This window comes from Diospyros lotus, chromosome 12, assembly GCF_014633365.1.
Source record: "Diospyros lotus cultivar Yz01 chromosome 12, ASM1463336v1, whole genome shotgun sequence".
NCBI lineage: Eukaryota > Viridiplantae > Streptophyta > Magnoliopsida > Ericales > Ebenaceae > Diospyros > Diospyros lotus.
In genome coordinates this window covers 5,861,060-5,885,277 of record NC_068349.1, presented here as the reverse complement: position 1 = coordinate 5,885,277, position 24,218 = coordinate 5,861,060, and the positions used below count along the sequence as shown (strand labels likewise).

At 37.4% G+C, this 24,218-nt stretch overlaps 3 protein-coding genes across 5 annotated transcripts in view; all 3 read left to right on the top strand.

The window, feature by feature from the left end:
• Positions 1 to 728: 728 nt before the first annotated feature.
• LOC127814208 (zinc finger CCCH domain-containing protein 32) overlaps positions 729 to 24,218 on the top strand; it is a 29,207-nt gene continuing 5,717 nt past the window's right edge. Inside the window, exons 1-7 of one of the 2 annotated variants that reach the window (XM_052355558.1) lie at positions 729 to 1,116; positions 1,266 to 1,411; positions 1,837 to 1,902; positions 2,046 to 2,165; positions 2,272 to 2,562; positions 2,660 to 2,977; positions 12,729 to 13,413. In XM_052355558.1, the coding sequence (XP_052211518.1) occupies positions 1,023 to 1,116; positions 1,266 to 1,411; positions 1,837 to 1,902; positions 2,046 to 2,165; positions 2,272 to 2,562; positions 2,660 to 2,977; positions 12,729 to 13,133 (1,440 nt within the window). In that variant the 5' untranslated portion in view covers positions 729 to 1,022 and the 3' untranslated portion in view covers positions 13,134 to 13,413. Of the gene's footprint in view, positions 1,117 to 1,265; positions 1,412 to 1,836; positions 1,903 to 2,045; positions 2,166 to 2,271; positions 2,563 to 2,659; positions 2,978 to 12,728; positions 13,414 to 24,218 lie in introns of those variants that run through there. The other variant, XM_052355559.1, reaches the window with a different exon arrangement.
• The window catches only part of LOC127814206 (BTB/POZ domain-containing protein At1g03010-like), a 22,724-nt gene continuing 14,928 nt past the window's right edge, over positions 16,423 to 24,218 (top strand). The window contains exons 1-5 of one of the 2 annotated variants that reach the window (XM_052355556.1): positions 16,423 to 16,785; positions 17,860 to 17,930; positions 18,019 to 18,085; positions 18,284 to 19,474; positions 19,575 to 20,807. In XM_052355556.1, coding sequence (XP_052211516.1) covers positions 16,783 to 16,785; positions 17,860 to 17,930; positions 18,019 to 18,085; positions 18,284 to 19,474; positions 19,575 to 20,120 — 1,878 coding nt within the window. In that variant the 5' untranslated portion in view covers positions 16,423 to 16,782 and the 3' untranslated portion in view covers positions 20,121 to 20,807. The remainder of the gene's footprint in view (positions 16,786 to 17,859; positions 17,931 to 18,018; positions 18,086 to 18,283; positions 19,475 to 19,574; positions 20,808 to 24,218) is intronic. The other variant, XM_052355555.1, reaches the window with a different exon arrangement.
• On the top strand, positions 20,640 to 22,663 carry LOC127814210 (uncharacterized). The gene is made up of 2 exons (XM_052355560.1): positions 20,640 to 20,807; positions 22,378 to 22,663. The coding sequence occupies exons 1-2, from the start codon at positions 20,746 to 20,748 to the stop codon at positions 22,568 to 22,570; spliced, it is 255 nt and encodes an 84-aa protein (XP_052211520.1). The 5' UTR covers positions 20,640 to 20,745; the 3' UTR covers positions 22,571 to 22,663.

The following is a 24,218-nucleotide window of genomic DNA, read 5'->3' as shown; positions in this document are numbered from 1 at the left end:
TTTGTCAAAACAAATATCAAGTCACTCGAGAATGACTCGATTCATTTGCGACCTTGATACCTTGATAAAAAGAGTATCAGTGAAACATTTGAAATATCTATCAAATTTTTTATTCATACTTTACCTTGATATATATATATATTATTTAAGTACATATATTATAATTTATAAATTAAAAAAATCAAAACCCCTAATCTAAGTATATGACCTCTCTTACCTGTCACCCTAAACCCCAACAAATCAATGTGATATTTTTATTACTTAATATATTGAAACAGCCTAAATTATTGTAGATATTGTTTAGTTTTTTACTTATATTAATATTAGATTTATTTGTTTTTAAATTATTATAAAATTATTTAAACTATAAATATGAATTTTTCACAATAAAATATATCAAGCATATATTGATAAAGATAAAAAAAATAAAAATACAAAAATCGACAAAAAGAATACTCTATCCATACCGTTCATATATTACCGTCCATCCTACATGGGAGGCTAGAAGGGTAATTTCGGAGAGGCCAAAAACCACTGTCGGTTAAGCCACGGGAAGGCCATTTTACCTTCTCCGACTGGAGCCCTTATTTAATGTTTAACCACTTTCCGCACTTTGGCGGGTACACAAACAAACACGAAGACAAAAAGGGGAGAGAGAGGGAGGGACAGGGAGAGAGAGGGAGCGATAGAGAGAGGGGGGAGAAAGGAGAGAGAGAGAGAGTGAGGGAGGGGGGGAGGGGGGGGTTAAAGAACCAGGCCGTACGGTCATTTCAAGAGAGAGAAAAGGTAGGGGGGAGAGAGAGAGAGAGAGCGCGCGAGGGGGGAATAAGCGAGCATTCTCTCTCCCATTCGACAGTGCCCAGCAGCACCTCGCCGTCCGATCGAACTCTCCGATCACTCGATGAACAGTGTATATTTATGCGTGGTGGTATATATACATCTATATTATATTTTCCCCCTTTTGCCCTCCTTGCTGTAGAGTAGTAAGTTATACAGAACAGGGAAAGCCCCGCAACATTCGAATGGAGTTGTACGGACGGAACACGGCCAGGAATGGGTCGCAGTCGGATCGGCCGGGGGAATGGGGCCCGGCGGGGGCTGAAACTGGCCTCGAAGGTGCGTTGATTCGGCTGGCATTTGAATTTCGTTTCGTTGCGGGTTTGATTTCGGTTGTTTAGGTTTTCCTGAATTTTCTAGGGTTTTCGCAATGCACGGGGGTTGGGCTGAGATTGTTTTGTGTGCGTCTTGAATGCTTTAAAATGCAGAATCAATGCGGCGGTTGGGGCTCTGGAACAGAGAAATTTTGTACCCGGAGAGGCCGGGCGCGCCCGACTGCGCCTACTACATGCGAACTGGGTCCTGTGGATACGGTACCAACTGTCGTTACAATCATCCTCGAGATCGCACCGCGGTATTCCCTTGATAATAGCCTTTTTCTTCGAATGCATGCGATTTACAATTAACTTGGAGCTTGTTTTCTTTTTAAATATATTTTCCTGAAATGGGGTTTCACTTTAAGGGTACCGACAACCGCGTCTATCTGAAATCTTCCGTATTTGGAGAATATAGAACGGCGAGACATAGATTTCTACGTTTCGTATTCTTTTAGTGCAATTTGAGCTTCTCTGTTTATTTAAAGGGTCCAACGAAGCTAGTAAGCTACAGAGACTCGTGGCTCTTACAAATAATGTCGGAAGAACGAAAAGATTTCTTTAATGATGTCAATTGTTTCCTTTATCAGAGGGTTTGTTTATTACCCAAGGCATGATAGTGGTGCTATGGAGCCTTACAAGCAATATCTCGTTTCTAAATTAACGTCTCTGAAACTCTTGTCAGGTTGGGGGAGCTGTAAGAATCGGAATAGGAGAATATCCAGAGCGGCCGGGGGAGCCTGCATGCCAGGTATTCTGTTGTTTGATTGACTCTAAGATGTTCATGGTAGGAGATAACTTGACCAATGTAGTTTCATGTGTGTTCTCATTTGGTTCATTCTCCAACCATGATGTCTTGTGTATTGATTGTACTAGCTTTTGGGAATTTTTCAGTATTACCTTAGGACAGGGACCTGTAAGTTTGGTGCATCCTGCAAGTTCAACCACCCAAGAAACGGTGGTGGTTCCATTAGTAATGTGCGATCCAATAGTGATGGGTTTCCGTTACGTCCGGTAATAATTCTTCCTCACTCTTCAACTCCTAGCTCCAGGATGTTTAACTTGAACATTGTGTATTTTATTGGGGTCTACTGAAGTTGTCTTGTGTGTATTGAAACAGGGTGAGAAAGAATGCTCCTATTATTTAAAAACGGGGCAGTGCAAGTTTGGTATAACCTGTAAATTCCACCATCCTCAACTGAGTGGCATGCCAATGCCAGTGCCTGCACGTCCATTTTATCCGACAGTGCAGTCTTCTACAATTCCTTCACCTGACCAATATGGGGGATCATCAACCAGTTATAGGAATGGAAGGCCTCCGCTATTGCCTGGCTCATATATGCCAGGTGCTTATGGTACTGTGTTGCTTCCCCCGGGAGTTGTTCCCATTCAGGGTTGGAGTCCTTACTCGGTATGTAGAAACTTCTGTTTACCATTATTAATTTGTAAATCTAACTGGTCTTATTCTTATTGATGAATTTGTAAATCTATCCATTCATCTGGATCAGGGACCTGTAAGCCCTGTATTATCTCCTAGTGCCCAACCCCCAGTCGGGGCAGGTTCTCTGTATGGAGTTACCCAGCTATCTTCTTCAGCACCTGCATATGCAGGACCATATCCCCAAGTTCCCTCACCTGGTGTTCCTTCAAGCAGTAGTCAGAAGGAAAGAGTGTTCCCAGAGAGGCCTGGTCAACCTGATTGCCAATACTACTTGAAAACTGGGGATTGTAAATTTGGATCATCTTGTAAGTTTAATCATCCACCTGATTGGGTGGTATCAAAGACAAATAGCATGCTCAGTCCCCTTGGTCTCCCCCTCCGTCCGGTATGCTTACTAATGCCTTATTTTTTCTAAAAAAATTATTTTAAGAGTTGATTTTCGTCACTTCCTTTTTAATTTCTAATGGTCAATGAGTTCATTTACATAATAGCAAAAACATTTGCCTTTTTTCCCCATTGGATGTTGAATAAAAAAAAAAAAGTTTGGCCTTTCACCCCCCCCCCCCCCCCCCCCCCCCCCTGATATTGAGTATTGAATATAAGTCGCTTTATTAAGATTCATTTTAGAATTGGGTGTTCCTATTTTATTCCCTAATAGTGTTAGTGGTTCCAAATTTGAAAATTTAAGTTTAATGCATATTTGAAAAGAGCATAGTTCGTTCTTTACAAGTTGTTTATGTGGCATAAAAGGCTTCCATAAATGACAGTTTGGAGAGGGTATGATGTATGTAATCTTGTTTCCTCATGTAGAGTGCTTGTTTCATTTGAACACGTTACCCTTATTTGGCAAGAAGTGGTTGTGTTTGTACTTTGTATGTAAAATAAGTATGCTTCAGATATTGGTGAATATTTTTGTGAATCAATATGACAAAAGCTTGAGGGCAGTTTAACATCAATACCTTGTCACAACCTAGATGAATTAAGAGTAGTTGTAGCTATTTTTTTATTCAATTGTTATTTACAATTATGAATTAGGAGTAGTTGGGTATAGTAGAGTAGTGGAAGTGGTAACTACTGGTAAGTTGTAATTGCTAGATAGCTTTATATATAAAAAGCTATGCCACAGTTCAGGAGGCTATCGGATGGGAATTATCAGAATTCAAGTTACTCCCTTTCTCTTCAATTCTCTCCCTACTTTCTGTTTGTTTCTCCCTCATTTCTTTCTTTCACCCTCTCTTTCAATTCTATCTTCGAAGAAAACTTTAGTTAGAACTAGGGTCCTGACATTTGGTATCAAAACAGGTGATTCTCGGCTGATGATTCAGGTGGTTCCTATTAAAGGCGAGCAGAGTGAATTTTGAAGAATTTGAACTATGTAGATGGATGAAGGAACTCTTGAGAGAATGCAGTCACTGGAATTCAAGGAAGAATTCAATAAAAAGCTAATCAACTTAATGATTATGATTTTAAAGAGGTTTCAAGTCAGTCTACCAATGGAATTTCTTTCAAGTTCCACTGTAGAATCAATTAGAGCAAGTGCTGGAATCCTACCTAATGCTTCCAGTTTGCAAAAATCAGATGAATTACCTGCATTGGATCAGGCAATTCTGAATGAAAGATCATTCATATGTGTGGAAACTGGTGTTGGAGTACTTCCTCAGAATTCTGACTTACAGGAAGTTGAGGAACATTCTGAATTGGATGCCAAGAAAGGAATGGCAGTTGCAGGAAAAATCACTGCGACACCGAGATATCTGTTGAAGATGAACCTTTGGTGTATGTCAGCCAGCAGGAAGCAAAAGATGCTGTGAAGTTGGGAAAGGTTACGATTGCAAAAATTTGGATTTTGAAGATTTCAAGTTTGCTATTTTGGACAGAATAGGTACCCCTCCAATACCTGATGCCAATGTGAAGCTAGTAATTGAGGATTTATTGGATAGAGTCAGAGAGGAGGAGGAAAAAGATATTAAAATTCGTCCACAACTGGCAAAAGACTTTGTTGATCTTTTAGGCACCATCAAGGAAGTCATTAGAAAGAACGATCTAAGATTGGATGAATCAAATAGTGAAAGCAAGGATGGAATGACGAAATATTGGTCCAGTTACTGGATTTCTTGGGGACAAAAAATCTTTTAAAAGGGAGGGAATGTCACAACCTAGAAGAATTAGGAGCAGTTGTAGTTATTTTTTTATTCAATTGTTATTTATAGTTATGAATTAAGAGTAGTTGGGTGTGGCGTAGTAGAAGTAGAAGTGGTAATTGCTAGTAGGTTATAACTCCTGGATAGCTTTATATATAAAAAGCTATGTCACAGTTCGGGAGGATATCAAATGAGAATTATCAGAATTCAAGTTTCTCCCTTTCTCTTCAATTCTCTCGCTACTTTCTCTCTATTTCTCCCACATTTCTTTCTATTTCTCCCTCTCTTTCAATTCTATTTTCAAAGAAAACCTTAGTTAGGACTAGGGTCCTGACATACCTGAAGAGAATTATAATCTGTAAATTTTACACTTCTAGCAGATCTTGTATTTTTGGTTTCTCTTTTAAACTGGAGGTGAGAGCATTAATTTTTTCAGCAAATGAAAATTAAAGATAACAAAGTGCTTACAAAAAAATAAATAAAGATAACAAACCATAAAGGTGGGTAGGTGGGGAAGAAAGAGAGAACATGTGGGTGGCTTATGAGAAAGATCCTAAAACTTAGGTCATACTCCTTAATAATTTGTATTTATATGAATCTGATAGAAGCTATAATGGTACCCTTGTAGTAAAATAATGCATAAATACTCTCCCTTCAGTTGGTGCATGGATGTCTTTCATGTGCAAATTACTAGAAATCTGATGCAATATCTTACTACCTGACTCTTTGGTATAAACCAAGTAATCTTTTGATTTCATAAATGGCTCTCTCTATGAAGTGTCAATCAATCTCAAATGTATTTTGTTCTATCATGATGAACTGGTTTACGAGCAATATTACTCGCACCTTCATTGTCTTCATCATGGATCTGCCAGTCACCCAGTAGAATGTAAAACCAGATAAGCTCATATAGACCAAGTCACTAGATTTCCCCCTGTAAAGTTATGTAGCCAAAAGTAGATCATCTATCATTAACAACAGCTGTCCACATATGTATTAAGTGAATGACTCCCACGTCAAGTGAGTATGGCTGGAGAATAAGCTCCCTTCTTTGTAGAAGATTAAGATATCTCTAGATCCAGTAGGCTGTGTCTAGCCACATAGCTGAGGGCTGTATATGAAGTGGTTATGGTCCCGCCCGCTACATATAAAATATCTGCTGTGTGAGAGACAATCGATCTTCCTACAAATGTTTGTCATCCTCCTTGTCTATATAATCCCCTTTATCACTCCTGAGTGTATTATTAATCTTAATTGGCAAATCTACTGTTCTACAGCCCAACTTTTCCTGTTTTCTTAAATAGACCAAGAACATACTTCCTCTGGGAGATAACATGCATTATCCAAGGAAATTTTGATGCCCAGAAACTGCCATAATGAACTAGGTCTTTTATTTCAAATTATTTAGCCAACCATTTTTTGCATTGCAACATTTCTCTTACATTCTTAGTCATTACTACCATGTGATCCACATATATAAGAAGAACATTGGTCTTATCATTACACTGTTTCACAAACATTGCATGATTTGTTTGGCCCTACCTTGGTGTATGACAAAAACCCCAGGATGGTTTTAAGAAATTTTCCAAACCAAGCCCTAGGAAATTAGTTTGATCCGTTAAGGTGCCTTCTTTGGATGATAATTCCTCAACAGCAGTGTATTGCCAGAAACTTTGTTTTGTTTCTTTTAGTTGTATCATTGGCCTTTTGTTTTATCATGAAAAACTTATAACCGCTAGCCTTTCCCCAGCTCAAGAAAAGGTCAACTTGCAATGATTATTTTTATTTAGAGCTTCCACCTCCTCTGTCACTGCTTTTTTCCACTTAGTATTAGGGAGATCTTTGTTTCCAACCCTGTCAGTTAGGAAAAGAGGGCAAAGATGACCAAAGTAATTGTATAAAGAAGACAATGTTTTGTGGACAAAGGAGGTGAGTTCTCTCTGCCCCTGGTCTCTCATTTCCCGTAAAGATGGCTTGTATTTCATTACAGAAAGATATGTTATCTTTCTGTAACTTCATCCTTTTGTACAAGTTTTGACTCCTTAAGGTGGTTTCTTCTTTTCATACAGTTATTAGCTTATGGAAAAAAAAATTGAAGGAGGAATACAATGAGTATATGATCTTAAGTTAGATTTAAGCTGTTGATTGCAGCCACTAACTCCATTTCTAAGGGTAATTAGAAGGTTAGGGGCATCAGGGTTTGAGGCCAGTCTAACAGATGGGCCAGTATGAGTAGGTTTTTCATCAGGTTTGACCAAACACCCCACTAATGTCATGATCTCCTCAAAACACTTTCCCTCCTCTCCAAAACAAATAGGAAGAAAAGAAAGTTCCTACTAATCATAAATCTTGTCCTAGTCAGTATTAGTTCGCCATCTAGAGATGTCTAAAAGAACCAAGAAGATTCGTGTTGATCAAAAAAGAACTTGGATTCTTGAAAATGGGCATCCATGCTCACACGGACTTTGCAAGATTGAGGACAACATTTATATCCCTTTTGGGTAGCAGAATAACTGAAGAAAACATTTCTGATGCTACGGAAAACTTGATCTTGATGCTGTCATATGTTATTATTGGTTTTCTGCTGCTGAAAGGGGATATAAATGTTATAATCTTCAATCTTGTCAAGTCTATGTGAGTGTGGATGAAACTTTTCTGGAATCTAAATTTTCTAGAGTAGCAGAATATCCAATAAAAACACATTTAACATGAAGTAGAAGAATACTGTTGTTCCCTCATGAAGATCTCACTTGCTGAAAGACCAAAAAGAAAGAAAATTGTGAAACTTTTAAGGAAACAACCTTTTTTAAGTTGCACAAATTTCATGATGTATTTTGCATTATGTGATGTGCAAATATGGCAAAATCTTCATACATCATGAGTTGGTGGATTTTCTGGCACTGTTTCTGGTGAATTTAATGGCCCTGGGTTTTACCTTGTGGATGGTTCATTTTCCTTTCAAATTAGTCAAGTGACTGCATTGTTTTTGAGTTGGAGTTAGAAATCTTAGTCCCTTTCATGCTCTTTTCATGGTGGCTGGCATTGAAGCGGCTGAAAGTAAAAATGGTGGATTATTGAGATCAATTTAAAATACTTATTAGAATTAGTCATATAATTTAGTGTTCATCTATAGAGATTCTCACATTTAGTTGGGTGGTTGAACGATAGAACCAGCTAGCTCTGTTGCTTTTTGCTTGAAGCCATGGCTTTTGTGCTATGTGCTGGTTGAAATTAGCAACAGATATGTCTGTATGTATCTGTCAGGCTGGTGACAATTCACACACCCCTCTTCTCTCTCTCTCTCTTTCTATATATATATATTGTCTGGAACTATAAATGATGTGGATGCTATATTTCATATTTGTAACTAGAAAATTTTGAAGCATCCAATTTTACTGTTAGAAGGCAAGTCACTAATTCTTCTTTATGTTGCATTTTGTTTCTCAGCATATGTTATTTTAATCTTTAACAAAAATCAAATAGGCAAAGACACTTTTTAAATGGGGTTAATAGGGATGCAACGGATCATGTATGGGTCAGAAAATCATAAGCAGCCTGTTTAAAAGCCACTTGATTAAGCCTCCACCCGATCTAAATCCACCCCAATTTGCCCAATTAAGTACCTGTTTTACCCATTTAGATCTTCATTAGACTCAATGCCGGTTTCCCACTGGAATTATCTCATGCCGTGGATTATCTAATAGATTTACTGATTATCCCCCTTATAAATCCCGAAGAGCTAAATTCGATCAAGTTAAAAGCTTAAAACATCAAAATACAAAACAAATATATGATTTGGCATTTTTAATCAAGTGACAACATAAGTTAAAGAAGACGCCCTAACTATTCCTATAATCTCCTTGCCACTTATTCACAAATTAATACAAATCATCTTTTATTTTATTTTTATTTTTTGGCTGATGTACTAATACAAATCAAATTACACATGATCCTGAGCTATTGAAAAGAACAATCACACAGCAAGAATTCTGCCAAATAAATAAAAAAAATTAAAACCTCTTTTGGATCTATTGCCAAGCAAACAACTTTAGAGAAAGCAACATCTTATAAAACTAAATTCTTCCATCCACGTTGAAGAAATTGAGGGAATGAATGTTTACCTAGGGTATGTAGGGGCACTTGTCCATGCTTAGTGAACAAGACCCTTGAATGTTTCATGGCAGATTTAGATCATGCCTTAAATATTCAACAGCTGCAAAATCATGAAGAGAAGGTCAAAGGAAAGTCTAGCGATTATTCAAAAGAGTTCATGATTGTTCCTTGTAATTAATCCTATTTTAGCAGAAATAATAAATATATGACCACAAACTACCAAAGAGATTAAATATCATATTTCAATGTAAGCAATCCTATTTTTCTTTGAAATTACAATCTTTGGTTATTTATACTGATCATTAACTGAATCAACCAATGTCTTAGGAGAAATGAAAACTTTCCTATCTACATCTAATTTAAATGCAACTACAAATTTTAGACAAATGTTAACTTCTATAAGAAAGCAACCGACTGCTATATCCAAGTGGCCAAAAAAGAACTGCCCAGGGACAGAAAAAAGATCATGATTCCAAGTAAACTAGTGTAATACATAAGAACCAGAGTCTGAAATGTTTATGATGCACCTGTGGATCTGCTATGTAAATTGAAACTGTAATGTTGTCCTAGACTTTAGATTATATAACCATTGCTGACATCAAAACTAACCTAGTCGTAAGTAGAGGGAACAAATTATTTTGCCAATGAAGAGAAAAATAAAAGGGAAAAATCAATCAACAATATCACTATACACCATGTCAACCATATTTGTTGACAATGACAACCAACATTCCACGCCTTCACCCCCCCACACACACAAAAAAAAAATGTGGCATTGACTACATGAATTCTATCTATCTAGTCATTTTTATTTATGACCTTGTCTTCTGTAAGGCTCTTATAACTAATATCATACTTAAGTATTTCCTTGGGTCTTCCTCTATCCCTTTTGCTAAATATTTGTTCAATTCCATCAACTCTCCTCATCAGAGCCCATATTGGTGTTTTTCTCCCATGATCAAATCTTTTTTAATCGTGTCTCATGCATTTTATTTTCTATTGGAGTCACTCTGATCTTATTATGAATAATTTCATTTCTAATTTTTTTTTTCTTTTATGTTCACACATTCATCTTAACATCTTTGTCTCTGTTATTTTCATATTTTTACACATATATTGGTGTTTTATTGCCCAATATTATGTGCCACACAACAAACTGGTCTTATATCCATCTTTTAAAATTTTCTTTTAACTTTAATGGAATCTTATTGTCACATAAACATCAGATGCACTTTCTATTTTACCATCCTAACATCCTCATTAATCTCCCTATCTTTTTGGATGATTGATTTAATAATCTAAATTGATCTTATCTTGGTCATTAATCTTCCAATTTTACCATGACATCACCCATACTTATATTTTACTAAACTTACATTTCATATATTTAGTTTTCACTTGACTTTAACTTAAAATTTTTAGAATCTAAAGTGTTCCTCCATATCTCAAGCTTAATATTCATACCTTGTTTTGTCTCATTCACCAACACAATGATATAATAGATAAATTCTTACTAGAATTTTTTTTTTTTTGGGGGGGGTGGGGTGGGGTGGGGTGTGCAAAGTTATCCAACAATGTCGTGTTGAAAACGTAGAGACATAAAATCCCTCCTCAAAAACTAAGCTTCATTTCAAATTCAAATCAATACCAACTCAATTTCTGGAAGCATTCAATAAATGTACCTAAAAAACTTCTTAGTACATATGAAAAAAAAATGAAGAGTTAGATAAAGCTAAAAAAAAGAAACATAATTCAATTGATTTCTTTGTGTGGGTTATCTAGAATGTAGATTGTTGCGGAAAACTCTACAAAACAGTGGGTTAGAACTCAATCGAAATCAAACTAAAATTAACCGAATGCAAGAACAAATCAAGGCAGAAAATTAAACTCCCTGTTTAGCAACAATGGCAGTCACGAAGACTGCTTCAAGGCTCAGATCTGGGCTCGTTCAAACACCACTTAAGTAACGCCAACGAATAGGGACACCAAGCCACAAAGGAGCCCAAAAGCACCAAGAACCGAAGCCCTCAAACCCCCAAATCTCTCGGCCGATCGACACCCCTTACCCAAGCCACACAAGCTTCCACACACAGTAGGATCCACCAAGGAACAGAGGGAAATCACAAAGATATGGGTTCAACAATGACCGAAAAACTTACCCTCAAGAGAAGACAGCAACTCGGACTAAATAGGCGTTGCAAACGCTATTGACGAACGGCCACCACGCACAAGGAAAGTGCGGCACACAGCAAAGGAAAGAAGCATCCATCTGAGAAGGAAAGAAACCCCAAGAGGATGGCCATCAATGAGAGGAGATTCGGCCGAGAGAGGGAACAAGAGAGAGCACACAATCGGCCGCCACACCTAGGGCACAAAAAGGGGAAAAAATCCCTTTTATATTGTGGGCTTAGGGCAAGAGAGGAAATGGGCTTGGGCTTCATGGACTTGGGCTTCATGGGCTTCCTTCCTCCCTTGAGCAAATGGGTCAAGGCCCATTTCTCCTCCAAAGGGAGGATTAAGGGCTTATGGCCCGACTTCTATAAATGGGCTGCCAATAAGTGGGTTGAACCGTTGCTTCAATCTCGGGCCGAAGCCTATGAAGCTAACCCGAACCATCGTCATCGCCTTGGGCCTCATTAGGAAACACAAAACCCAACATAGATGATGCACAAAAAAGGATGGTAAACCAAAATTTCTTATGGAATGCTGAAAAAGCTCTTGCTAAGGATTGTAAATCTTTGACCACCTTCTCAGGCAGGGAAGAGAACGAAAATGGACCACAGATGGTGGAAGGAAAAGAGTCCTTGCCTTCTACTACTCTAAGACAAGTAAGAACAAAGCTTCCATGTGACATCAACCCAGATTTTTCATGGGGGGGGTGGGGGGGGGATTCATTTGGAAAAGCAAAGAAATACAAGTCTACAAGCTAGCCTCACCAACAAAAGTTAAAATGAGAGCATAGATAGAAGGAGCAGATCTGGGTTCAGCACAACTTTATGTTATTTTAAGTTTGTAAATTAGTTTATTGAAACAATATTTGTTAATCTTAAGATTTTCTCCAGCCCATATCTGGGAAGGAGCAAATCTTAAGATTAACAAATAAAGAAGAAATAAAATGTGATTCAGCCCATATAGCAGTAGTAATAAAATGTGCTTCAACCCATATAGTAGAAGTAAATCTTAATATTAACAAAATAAAAAAAAAAAAAATGTGCTGGGTCTAGATCTAAGAAGCAGGGGAAAGAATAGAGAGAGAAAAAAAGAGAGTATTCAACTCTAGATTTTCATGTCTTGTACAGATCTCTGTCTTTCTATATGTGTATTCTATTCACATTAGAAGTATCAAAATCACGAAATATTTGTATTATCTTGTGGAGATTCTCTACCAAAGAGGTAATGAAAATGACATGTTGTCAAAGATGATGGTAATGATGATATTCGCAGGTGTGGTTACCAGGGAGTAAATTGGCAAAAATTATAGAATGGGGATATAAGGTTGAGCTATGGTACACCTGCTCAAAACTGGGCACCATCTCCTTGAACAAATGTTTGACTTGTCTTCCTAGCAACATGATCACGTGCATATTACTCTTATTTTCTGCTGCAGCACTAGTACATGACATCATATTCCTATTCTGGGCAGAAGCTTGGTTGTTTGCATATTGAGTTCTCTGATTAGGTTCAAGGGTGCAAGTTATAAGAGTAATATTCTACTCCATTCTGTCAATTCTTAGCATTTTGTTCTTTGTGGTGGATTTGCTTTTAGTGGAAAAGAATGTGACAGTTACCTGTTGCTTGTTATATATTCAGAACTTATTTCCATTAATATATTACTTTTATAAAACAAATGTTCAGTCTGATTTATTTTTTTTTCATGAACAGGGAGTGCAACCTTGTGCATTTTATATGCAAAATGCATACTGCAAGTTTGGCCGCACCTGCAAATTTGATCATCCAATGGGAACACTAAGATATAGTCCATCAGCTTCGTCTCTTACAGACATTCCAATTGCTTCCTACATGGTCGGGTCTTCCATTGCTACTATAGCCCCATCACTTTCATATTCAGAGCCACACCCTGAATTTGTTTCGGGTTCTAAATTGGATCCCCATTCAAGTAGAACGCCACCTTCTGCAAACACCTCTGGTAGTACCGTTGGTTTGATCTTTTCCCACACTGGGTCTGCTTCATCACTTTCTGATGTCCAGCTGTCAGGTCAGAGTTCTACACCCATAAGCATTAGTATGAGCACAAGACAAGGCGGTGAAGTTCGTCGATCAAGCTGAAATCCATTCATTGCCATCTAAAATTCGGCCTCAACAATATCTATTCTGTTCTTGGAACTCAAGGACTCTTTATTATAGTTTGTTGTGCAAAGTTACATCTCATGTATTATCAAGGTCTGTTGTCATATTCATATAATACCTTGCTTGCAACTGTTCATTTATGCTTATATAGTCTTTTGTGGCGTCAATGTCAACTCAAATAACAAGCTGAAATGGCAAATTCCACGTGAACTGCTGCTCCTTTCTTCTTATTAACAAGAGGAAAGACCTTTCTTCTCTCCCTCTCTCTCTTCTATTTCGTATTGTAATTCCACAGATAAGTTGCCTCATGTCATGCTTACTTGAAAATGCACTGCATTGCATGCTTCTGGGGTGGCTCTTGAAGTTACTACCTTTTTGGAGCCATTTTGCTATTCTCAAATTGGGGTGTGAGGTGATTTTATTCAGTGTTGTAGCGTGATGTTAATCTTAAGGGAGCACAGGTTAAGTTTGATCATCAGCCAAGTGTTTTGAAGGCTGAAGGCTCTTCCTTTAACTGGAAGCAGAAAAGCAACTATACAAAAGGACTCGAAGTCCTTTCTCTTTTTCCTTTTTTCTTTTTTTAACTTTTATCTTTACCTTAAATAGTTCCTTGTCAACTCCTTCCCTTTTGTACCTGGGTTTCGCGAGATCCTTTGGGAGTTTCCTCCACTGAATAGATTCAGAATATTTGATTCTTCTTCATCATCAGCTCATAAGAAGAAGGGCCGACACCAACATCTTGATTGCTATCTAGCTAGTTTCTTACGCTTGCATGGTTGCAAGTAGATGACATTAGCCCAATTTCTAAAACTGGTTTTGTAGTGGGGGGACGGTGAAGAGATGGTGGCATCCCCTGGCAACCTACCTGCCCTCCTTCCTCTGTTTTGATTTAACCTTGCATCAATTACTCATAGACTTGGGTAAAAACCAAGTTAACTAACATAACATTGTTTTCTTCTGTGCTTTTACCCTGACGGACCAATTCTCCTGTCCTCCTGGCTTTTCTCGTTTGATTTTTTTTTTTCCTCATCTCTTATTATAATTTCTTGCACAGTGAGATACAAATTTTTGATATGCTTAGTTATATATGTTTATGTTAGGGGAATTGGTGACAGTTTATTTGCTTATAATAAATGGTTAATTGGGCTATGGCCCTGTGTTTTTTTTTTATCAAAGGTAACGATAATATACCTTCCGTCCAGCATAACATTAACTTGTTTTAATGAGGGTGGGGCTCGGCTGTTTTGCGTTCAACAATGATTGTGGCCACAAGCTTTCCTCACTTGACCTAATGATTCAAAATACCAATGACTTTTCTTGCAGAACCTGTTTTAAAACAACATCACTTTTGGCTCTTGCTGCTGCTATTACCGCATGCTTGCTACATCCTTAATCATTTCAGATGCCAAAAACACCTCATTTGATCGAAAAAGCAAGTCTTTTTTTTTTTTTTTTCTTTTGGAGAGATTTAACATTATCATTCATTCTTATCCAGTCCACTTTTTTTTTTTTTTATTTGATAATATTGTGGCATTAAAGTACACCCTTCTCTTGTTTTAAAGTTTCAAAAAAAGAAAAGATCTGTTTGTTTGACTTTTATATATATATAATTGCTAAATCCAACGGGTGTTAGTTCTTCCTCCCTCTCATGCACATTTTTATTTTATTTTCTTATTGACATTTTTAATTTCTGACCTTTGAATCTGTGAAACCTTGATGAATTTGTAGGAAAATGGGTGGGTGCTACACTCCGGTGTCAGTGTCCCCTTTGATGCGGCAACTCTCTCTCATCACGTATTCTTCGCATACTCTACTGATAATTGTCAATAAAATCGTTATCACACCTCCTTATATTCTTATAATATAATGTTTCTATTCGATTTTACTAATATTATATGATTTTCTTTTGTTCAAACTAATTACTTCAAAAAGAAAAAAATCATCGTTACACCACATTAGGTTAGGTGTAGCTTAATACACCGCACAAACTAAATCTATCATGTTTAAAATTGTAAATGTGACATGTTTATTCATGCTAGCAAATTAACAATGATTTAAACTAAGTGGTCATAAAGTTGATTGTCATGCATTTTTTTCTTAAAAAAGGGAAATCATTATCGCAATTTTTTCACAACTTAAGCCTTTCTTACATGAAAAAAAGAATTATTTGACAGCACAAGTTAAAAGCATAGAGGATGTAGCATGTTAGGGTTACGTGCATCTTATGAATTCTTACCCCCCTTAAACAGTTGTAGAACTGATATAATTGCGATTGACCAGAACAATTATGCTGCCTATAAAGATTGCTATGCAAAAGCCCAAAATGGGTAGAACCTTAAAGCGCCAAATTCAATTGATCAACCCTATATTCTTCACGCGGTACTAAAAGGGACTAGTTTACCAATCAAATGCTGCTCTTAAAAGTGAGATAATAGGAATTAGTGGAATCATCATTATGATCACTTGATCGCAGCAATACTGGGCCATGATTAATCCCACATTTAACTGTAGGTGTTTACCTTATGTAATTACACCCCCAAAACAAAACACCCATTGTGCTTGCTTTGCTAATATATGTGCAAGTCAGTATTAATAATAAGATACCCAGATTAAAGTTTGGCTTAACGGGGCATGCACGTTAAGATGGCCTAGCTTTTTGATTAATTATACTTTGATTCTATATAGTTTTTGAAGGCCATAACTGGCCCAATGAGGCATCATCCGTACTTCATCAATATTGAATTAAAAGCCACGTTTAGCCTTTCAATTTGTTTGCATGGGCAAGGAGTGAGTGGTCCTTGCGGTTTGAATTTTATAGGACAGTAATACTTAGATGGCCCCTTCGATCTGCAAATGTATGTTCATTTCATGCTATTGTAAATGCACTGTGGTTCTCATTATAGCCTTAATTCCCCTTTCAATCAGCTTTACACATAATACAGAGTTTTTAAAGCCTATCTTTATCTGGGGAGCTTTCGCTGGCTATGATTACAGTCCCCAAAAGCACTGCAACCCTTCAGGAATCAGGCCATCTCTCATGAACAAACAGACCATAGTGAAAACTGAAAAGGAAATTTCCATATATATACTTATATATTTATACTTAAAATTCTATAAAATATTAAATAACTTTCATTTTCAGTGCATAGATATACATCATAGATCATTCTATATACAAATATTCTGTTTGTGAAAAAAAAAAAAAAAAGCATCTTTTGAGAGAGGGAAAAAAAAAAAAAAGAGGAACCTTTCACCGAAAAGGGCAGCCAGGCCAACAGATTCTTGACTTTAGCTTAGGTAAATTATAAACGCTCATTAAAGCATATTTCATCCCTTTAATTCTGCATGAGTTCATGTGGCTTTCAGCTTTCTCTTTCCCCAGAGAGAGAGAGAGAGAGAGGCAGCCGAAGATGATGAAGTTCAGTTTGGTTTTTAGCTAACTGGAAGAATTGGGTACTTGAGTCTAGGACTGGTGGGTGAAGAAGCTTTTGGAAACAGAGCCAAAGGCTGAGAATTGTCAGGTCTTTGAAGAGATGGGAGTTGTCACTGTTGGTGAATTGAATTTGAAGCCAAGCATCTCAGGGAAGAGGCCTTTTCGGCCCAGCTCTAGTACAAGGCATGTCACTGAATGGTAATCTTCTCCCCCTGCATTCTTCCCTGAAAAAGCTCTGCTCCTCCTGAGAAAAAGCGCATTTTTGTTCAATACTATATGATCTTTGTTTTGCTTTGAATGGGTAGTTTAATTTAGATTATACTAAATTTTAACATTGTTGATGCTTACATAAATCTTGGAGGGCTTGACTTTAGCTTTTCTGAAAGCTAGTGGTGGTTCGGCTCTGGAATTTGCTTTAGAGGATTTCAATTCTATTCTTGATCTCATCTTCTAAATTTCTGATGGCTCTATCAGTATTCAGTATGCTTATATTCTATAGAGTTAGCATATTACAGCCACGCAAATCTTCCTACTAATGATCTGCATTCTAATAGATCTGCAGTTTAGTTCCATTCATAGATTTAATAGGAGGTAAGAAGTTACCACGAGTTTGAGCTTTGATCTTGAAGGAGCGGTAGAATTTTGAGCACCAACTGTTTGTTATATGCTCATAGAAAGTTTATTGAAATTAGGACATGGGTTTTTGAGTTTTTGTGGCTTTCATTTCTTCAGCTAGATTGGGTAACTGTTTGCAGTTTGGTCAGCTGATTAGCCCTCATTTCATAATTCAACGCATACTATAATTGCTCTCAACTGCTGCCATCGATGTGGATTGCTATAATTTCCGTGTCTTTGCTATCCAGAGGCCCTCCAAAGTACGGAGAAGCTGTAGGACAGTTGTTTGAGAATCACAAACGCTTTGGCACGGCATAGGCCAAACAAACAAAACAAAGTCTATGATTGAACTGAAGGGTCCCTTGTGGCTCCCAGCATATCCATGCCAGAAAGAGAACTGGCCAAATCGGATGGTTGCTTGAACACAATCCAGTCTTGCAATCTTCTTTGCAGGTCTCTAAACCACTGGGACTGGGTTAACTTTTATCTTTTTCTCCTAGCTTAAGGCTTGAGAAGTCCCACTCATGTTATAATTGAGACCTGGTTTTCAATAGGGGGCCACTCGTGTCGGGTATAGGATCCAAGTATGTCACTGTCCACAGGATTTAGATGTAATTGCGTGTGAACTAAAACCACTTCATAACTAATGAATTTCAGTACCATGGATTCAAACGTGGGATGATGGTGCAAAGAGGACCTCCAAGATTAGTAAACGAAATGACAGTCATGTATGCCTAGTTTGGTTTTGTTTTTCTGTTCTTAGAGTTTATAGATGTCTCTTTGCGGTGCCAATTTTACCATGTCCACGTCTTGCAGGCCAATATCTGATGTTTCCAGTGATCTGACAATTGAAGTCGGCTCAGCAAGTTTTGCGCTTCACAAGGTAAGCTTAGCGGCTAGAAAATCCTTCTGCTAAAAGGGCCATAAAATTCTATACCTAGTGTTCCTATTAGCTATGAATTTGTCTAGATTCTGTTATAGCATAAACTAGCTATGGAACAATTTTGTTACATCTTTTGTATAACTAAATTCAAATCAAAGTATGCAGCAGCAGTTCACTTTTCATGAATTCTTTTTGCAGTTTCCACTAGTTTCTAGGAGTGGAAGAATAAGAAAACTGTTGTTGGAAGCTAAAGATACAAAAGTTTCACGTATAAATCTCTCTGTTGTACCGGGAGGACCAGAAGCATTTGAGCAAGCTGCAAAGTTCTGCTATGGAGTGAACATTGAGATCAGTCTAACGAATGTTGCTATGCTGCGTTGTGCAGCCCATTTCCTAGAAATGACAGAAGATTTTGCTGAGAAAAACCTGGAAATGAGAACGGAAGCATATCTGAAGGAGAACGTACTCCCAAACATATCAAACTCGATATCTGTTCTTCATCACTGCGAGTCCCTCTTACCCATAGCAGAAGACATAAATCTAGCGAACAGGATTATCAATGCCATTGCAAGCAATGCGTGCAAAGAGCAACTCACTTCTGGCCTGTCCAAGCTAGAGCACAATTTCTCTTCAAAACCGATGGTGGAAACTGAAACACCTACAGACTGGTGGGGAAAATCGCTCGCAGTGCTTAATCTTGACTTCTTCCAACGAGTTCTATCTGCAGTGAAAACAAAGGGTCTGAAGCAGGATATGATCAGCAGAATTTTGATAAATTATGCTCATAATTCTCTTCAAGGCCTTGTCGTTAGAGACTCTCAATTGGTTAAAGGAAGTTTGTCGGACCTGGAACTTCTGAAGAAACAAAGGGCAGTTATTGAAGCGATAGTCAGTTTACTGCCAACACAGTCAAGGAAAAGCACCGTTCCAATGGCGTTTCTATCGAGTTTGTTGAAGTCTGCAATAGCAGCATCAACATCTACCTCTTGTAGATCTGATTTAGAAAGGAGGATCGGTTTGCAACTGGACCAGGCTATTCTTGAAGACATCCTCATTCCTGCAAATTCACACGGAAACAATCATAGCCCCATCTATGATACAGACTCGATCCAGAGGATCTTCTCGATTTTCTTGAACTTGGACGAGGATGATGACGAGGGCACTCACTTGAGAGATGAAAGTGAGATGGCGTATGACTTTGACAGCCCTGGATCTCCTAAACAGAGCTCGATCCTGAAGGTGTCGAAACTGTTGGACAGTTATCTTGCAGAAGTTGCGCTTGATTCAAACTTGGTGCCATTGAAGTTCATAGCACTGGCAGAACTACTCCCGGACCATGCTCGAATAGTGAATGATGGATTGTACAGAGCAGCGGATATCTTTCTCAAGGTGAAAAAACTCTCCTCCCTCTACCCCATCTCCCAATTTCCCCTCTTGATTTTGTGTTTATAAGTCTTTAAACTGAAGTTCTTTTCATTCTGACTGACAGGTTCATCCAAACATAAAGGACTCAGAGCGCTATCGACTCTGTAAGACCATCGACTGCCAGAAACTGTCGCAAGAAGCGTGCAGCCACGCAGCTCAGAACGAAAGGCTGCCCGTGCAAATGGCAGTACAAGTCCTCTACTTCGAGCAAATCAGGCTTCGAAATGCAATGAATGGTGGTCACAACCAGTTGTTCTTCGGCTCCATGAATGGCGGCCAATTCCCTCCTCAACGCTCGGGCAGTGGAGCAGGAAGCGGGTGCATCTCGCCGAGAGACAACTATGCATCGGTGAGACGGGAGAACAGAGAGCTGAAGCTTGAAGTGGCAAGAATGAGGATGAGATTGACTGACCTGGAGAAAGACCATGTTTCCATGAAACAGGAGCTTGTGAGGTCACATCCTGCCAACAAGCTCTTCAAGTCATTCACCAAGAAGCTAAGCAAGCTCCATTCCCTCTTCAGGATTAATAAGCCTGTAACTGCTTCTGCCAAGCCCGGCTCAGAAACAAGGCTTCTTTTCCAGAGAAGAAGGCGCCACTCTGTATCATGACAGTTGACAACAACACTCTTTATCATGTCGTGTGTGTATAATTATATAATTCAATTAAGATCATCCAATGAGTGTATAATACATTATAGTAGTATTACTCATGTCATCATGGCTTAGCTTGGCTTGGCTGGGCTGGGCTGGGCTGCTGTCTCCTGTCTGGCTGTTGGTTTTGTTATATCTAAGAGAGATAGAGAGAGAGAGAGAGGAGTAATAATATAAGAGATCTGTTGTGTTCTTTGTCTAAGTCTAACGGAGTCTTGAATGTTTCTATCTTGCTTCATCCACTCCAATTTTAAGAAACAACCAGAAATCTTTACATTGAGCTTGGCACCCAATTTAAAATCATAAGAAATTATAATAAAACAAAGATGATTGATGAATGTAGTCCCATTAATTCAAATGATGATCAAAAGAGGTTGAGCCACTATAAGCCGTTTTTATCATTCTCTGAAAAAATATTAAATTATTGTGTCCAAAAAAAAAAAAAAAGAAACTTCAAAACGACGCCGTTGAATATGGAAGAGGGCACCGTCCCCCTTCTTCTCAGAGTCACAGGGACACCCGTTCAGCTTTCTTATTCTCTCTCCGTGAACAAATCACCGTGTTCTTTGCTGGGTTCACCGGAATGTCGCCGGTTTCTTCTTTTACGAGAATCGCCGGTTCCTTTCCCTTTTCCAGGCTCTTCAGGTAATCTTCTCTCTATGTATACCACTGCAATCATTATTGGCAAATTTTGTTGACTGATTAAGAATCCCTCATCTGTATCTGTGTTTTCCGGGAAAACAGATTCCATAGCTGATCGTTCTTTAATTCACCACGCCCTTATAATGCACGAGCCAGGGGAAAATGGAAAACAATTGAAGGATAGTTTCTAAAACCTAGCCAATTTGCGTTAGGTCAAGTTGGTCCGAAAATTGAAAACGAAAGAAATTGGAGATGCTGCTAAACGTAATCTTAGGTTTTTCTTTATTGTGTAGAAAGGGAATACTTTGTGGTAGTTTTGAAATGTGTTAAAAGGTGTTCGTGTTGTTTGTCGTAATTTATGTCATCTTCCTGCTAACGGAACCCGTGCAGATTTTGTAAAACCTGAGGATATTTGTTCACTGGGGGTTTTAGAATTTAGGCAGCAAGTGTGAGCTGGAGAGTGGAGGAAACCCTAATGATGTTATGGGTTAGCCTTAGCCAAGTGATAAATTTTCTGGTTAGGGCTTTAATTTGAATAGATAAGAAATATGCTTCGTTGATTGAAACTCTTCTATACATTGTAATGTTTGGGCCTTTTTTTGTTTAGTTTTTCAGGGTTTGGATAGATCTGGTGTATGTCCACAAGCAAGGCATATAAATTTGCTTCCTGTTGTTTCTTCACCATGAGTATATAAACTTGAAAGGGTTTTGATTTTCACGGTAGAACCCAAATGTGAGATGGGTTCCAACCTCAGTTTGATGCAAGCAGTATTGTTGTTGCCAGGGCACCCTAAAACAGATGAATTACTCCTTTATTTCCTAAAAAACCGAGGGAAACAACAGTTTGGGATTTGGCCATATTAGTCTCTAATGTTTGTCTTCATATATACCATAAACAAACCACTGAAGAGAAGTGCATCAATGAGACAAAAAATGTTGTTATGCATGGGATATTTGCTATCTTGTTTAAAGCAAGAGCGCATATTGAGCTACCTAATGTGGATTACCAACTAGTGTATGTGTTCTGACGCACATATTACAAAATTTGAGAACTAAACTACTCTCGCGGAAGGCAATACCTAATCACATTACAATTTCTAAGACAGATAATGCCATCCCCAATTTGCATACCTTATTACATTTCGAGTTCTGAGTAAGTGAGCTGATAGGGATCCTAATTAATTTCCTATTAGTGTTCTCCCCGAAAATTAACATTTTTCCATCCTTGCAAATGTGTGCAGCTCGTGATTTTTTTACTTGTCATTGTCATTACCTCTTTGGTAGAGATAATCTCCACAAGAAGATAAGACAAATATTTTGTGATTTTGTGATTGTGTCATGAGCTGCTCTCATTTGGTTCTCCTTACATGACAATTTTCTTATGGGATCTTACTCTTTATTATCTGGAGACCCACCTGACACTTTTCTCTGTATAGAATCACCTTTCTTGGTCAGTCTCTATGTTGCATTTGGTTTGCGATATATTAGCTTGTTATATGGTGTCTCGAAAATTGTAATTTGATAGAACTCTTGCGATATCTTTTTGCCGATGCTTATATGTTACATCTCACAGGCAGCTAGAACAGGAGATGGAAACTGTGATTAAGGTTCTACAGCCTGGACCACTGGGGATTGTTGAGCACAAGTTCTCTGCTGAAGAGATACGTGAGGCGAACGCTACCGTCAATAGAGCAGTAGAGAATTGGCGTAGGAATGCAACCCTAGAAAAACATAATGATGTACTGAAAGATTATATTGAGAAATGATCAGATTCTTAGCTTCAGAAGTAAGATGAAATTCTTGTCTCTTCATTGTCTTGAATAATCAAATGAGAAGAACCCTCTATCACATGTAAGCCTTTAGGTGTTGTTATCTTCGTATTTCAGTTTTGAGTTTTAAATTTATTTTTAATTTTGTATTTTAAGTATCTATTTTAAGATTTTTAAAAATACATTATTTTTGTCATTCTAAAAAATTGTTTCTCAAAACGAACAATTAAAAAACGCGTTTGTTTTGAAATTTTGTAAAATGTTATTTTTATGATATTTTATTTAAAAAATTTGATTCAAAGTAAATTTATAAATTTAATTTAAAGAATTTAAAATGTAATATTAGAAATAACTGATAATTTAATCATATATAATGTATTAAAATTACAAAGTACTTTCTAAAGTCATTTTTAATTTGACTCAATTATTAATTCCATAATAATTTTTTTATCCATAAATTAAAATCTGATATTAATTTTGAGATTTAGATTACAACATAAATATTAAAAAAATATAAATCATAAAATAGCAAAATATTGATTTATCTAAAATTTTAAAAATATCATTGAAAAGAAAAAAAATAATAAAAAAAAAACTATATTACATAGCGTGGAGGGCGGTGAAAAAATGGCAGAGCGGTGGTGGGGGCGTGGACAGCGAATTTGAGCGTAGCGGACGGTGGCGGAATTTGGGTGTGGAGGGTAATGGCAGGCAAATTTGGGTGTGGTGGGTGATGGCAGTGGCAAATCTGAGGGTAAAGGGCAGTGGTAGTGGCAGGCGGATTTGGGCATGGCGATGGCAAATCTAAGCATGGAGGGCAGTGGCGGGTGGTGACAGTGATGGTGGTGGCAATGGATGGCAGTAGTGTGGATGGTAGTGGTGACCGAGCTTGAAGAGAAAGAGAAGTGAGAAGAGAAGTGGAAAAGAATAGGTGTTTTCTGTGTTTTGGATTCATTCGCTAATTTTGGCTGAAAACGCATTTTTGTTGTTTTGAGTTTTGTGTAAAAAAAAATTTGTGTTTTGAAAAATGCATTTTTAAAAATGGGTAAGGAAATGCATTTAGAGTGTTTTAAAATATTAAAATAGAAAACAACCCAAAAATAACAAAGAAAACAAGCTCTTAATGTTTTGTCAGAATATAATAGCATTGTTCTTTAAGAATGGTGTGGACAAGTACTGATGATTGAATTTGTTGTGTACAACGAAAAGTTCATTTAAAATTGAAAAAAAAAAAGTCTAAAATAACATTTTGAATTAAAAAGGTGTAAATTTTTCTTTAATTTAGGGGTTCCACGCAACGCACAAACTAAATAACTCTAACACCTACAAATCCTCTTAAGGGTCCCATAAAAAGGATAGACATCATTATTTAGGAATCCTAATAAAACCTTAATCCAAAAAAGATAAATGTTATCTATTTAAAATTGTAATTTTGATAAGATATGAGAATATTGGGATAAATATTATCTATAAAAAATCCCGAACTAAGGAGATTAGGATTGCCCTATTCTCCTCTATAAATAAGTAGGTCATTCATTCTAGAAAATGTACGTCTTTAATATTGGTAACAGATTTTGTTTTTCAATTTTTAGCATCCTTAGTGTTTGACTTGAGCGTCAGATTGTTTGCACAGAGGCATTTTCGT

What these genes read in the sequence shown, in the direction of transcription:
- LOC127814210 (XM_052355560.1), top strand. Translation starts at nt 20,746, where the DNA reads ATGTCGCCGGTTTCTTCTTTTACGAGAATCGCCGGTTCCTTTCCCTTT. An exon ending in CCCTTTTCCAGGCTCTTCAG is followed by an intron (nt 20,808 to 22,377) that starts GTAATCTTCTCT and finishes TACATCTCACAG; the next exon opens with GCAGCTAGAACAGGAGATGG.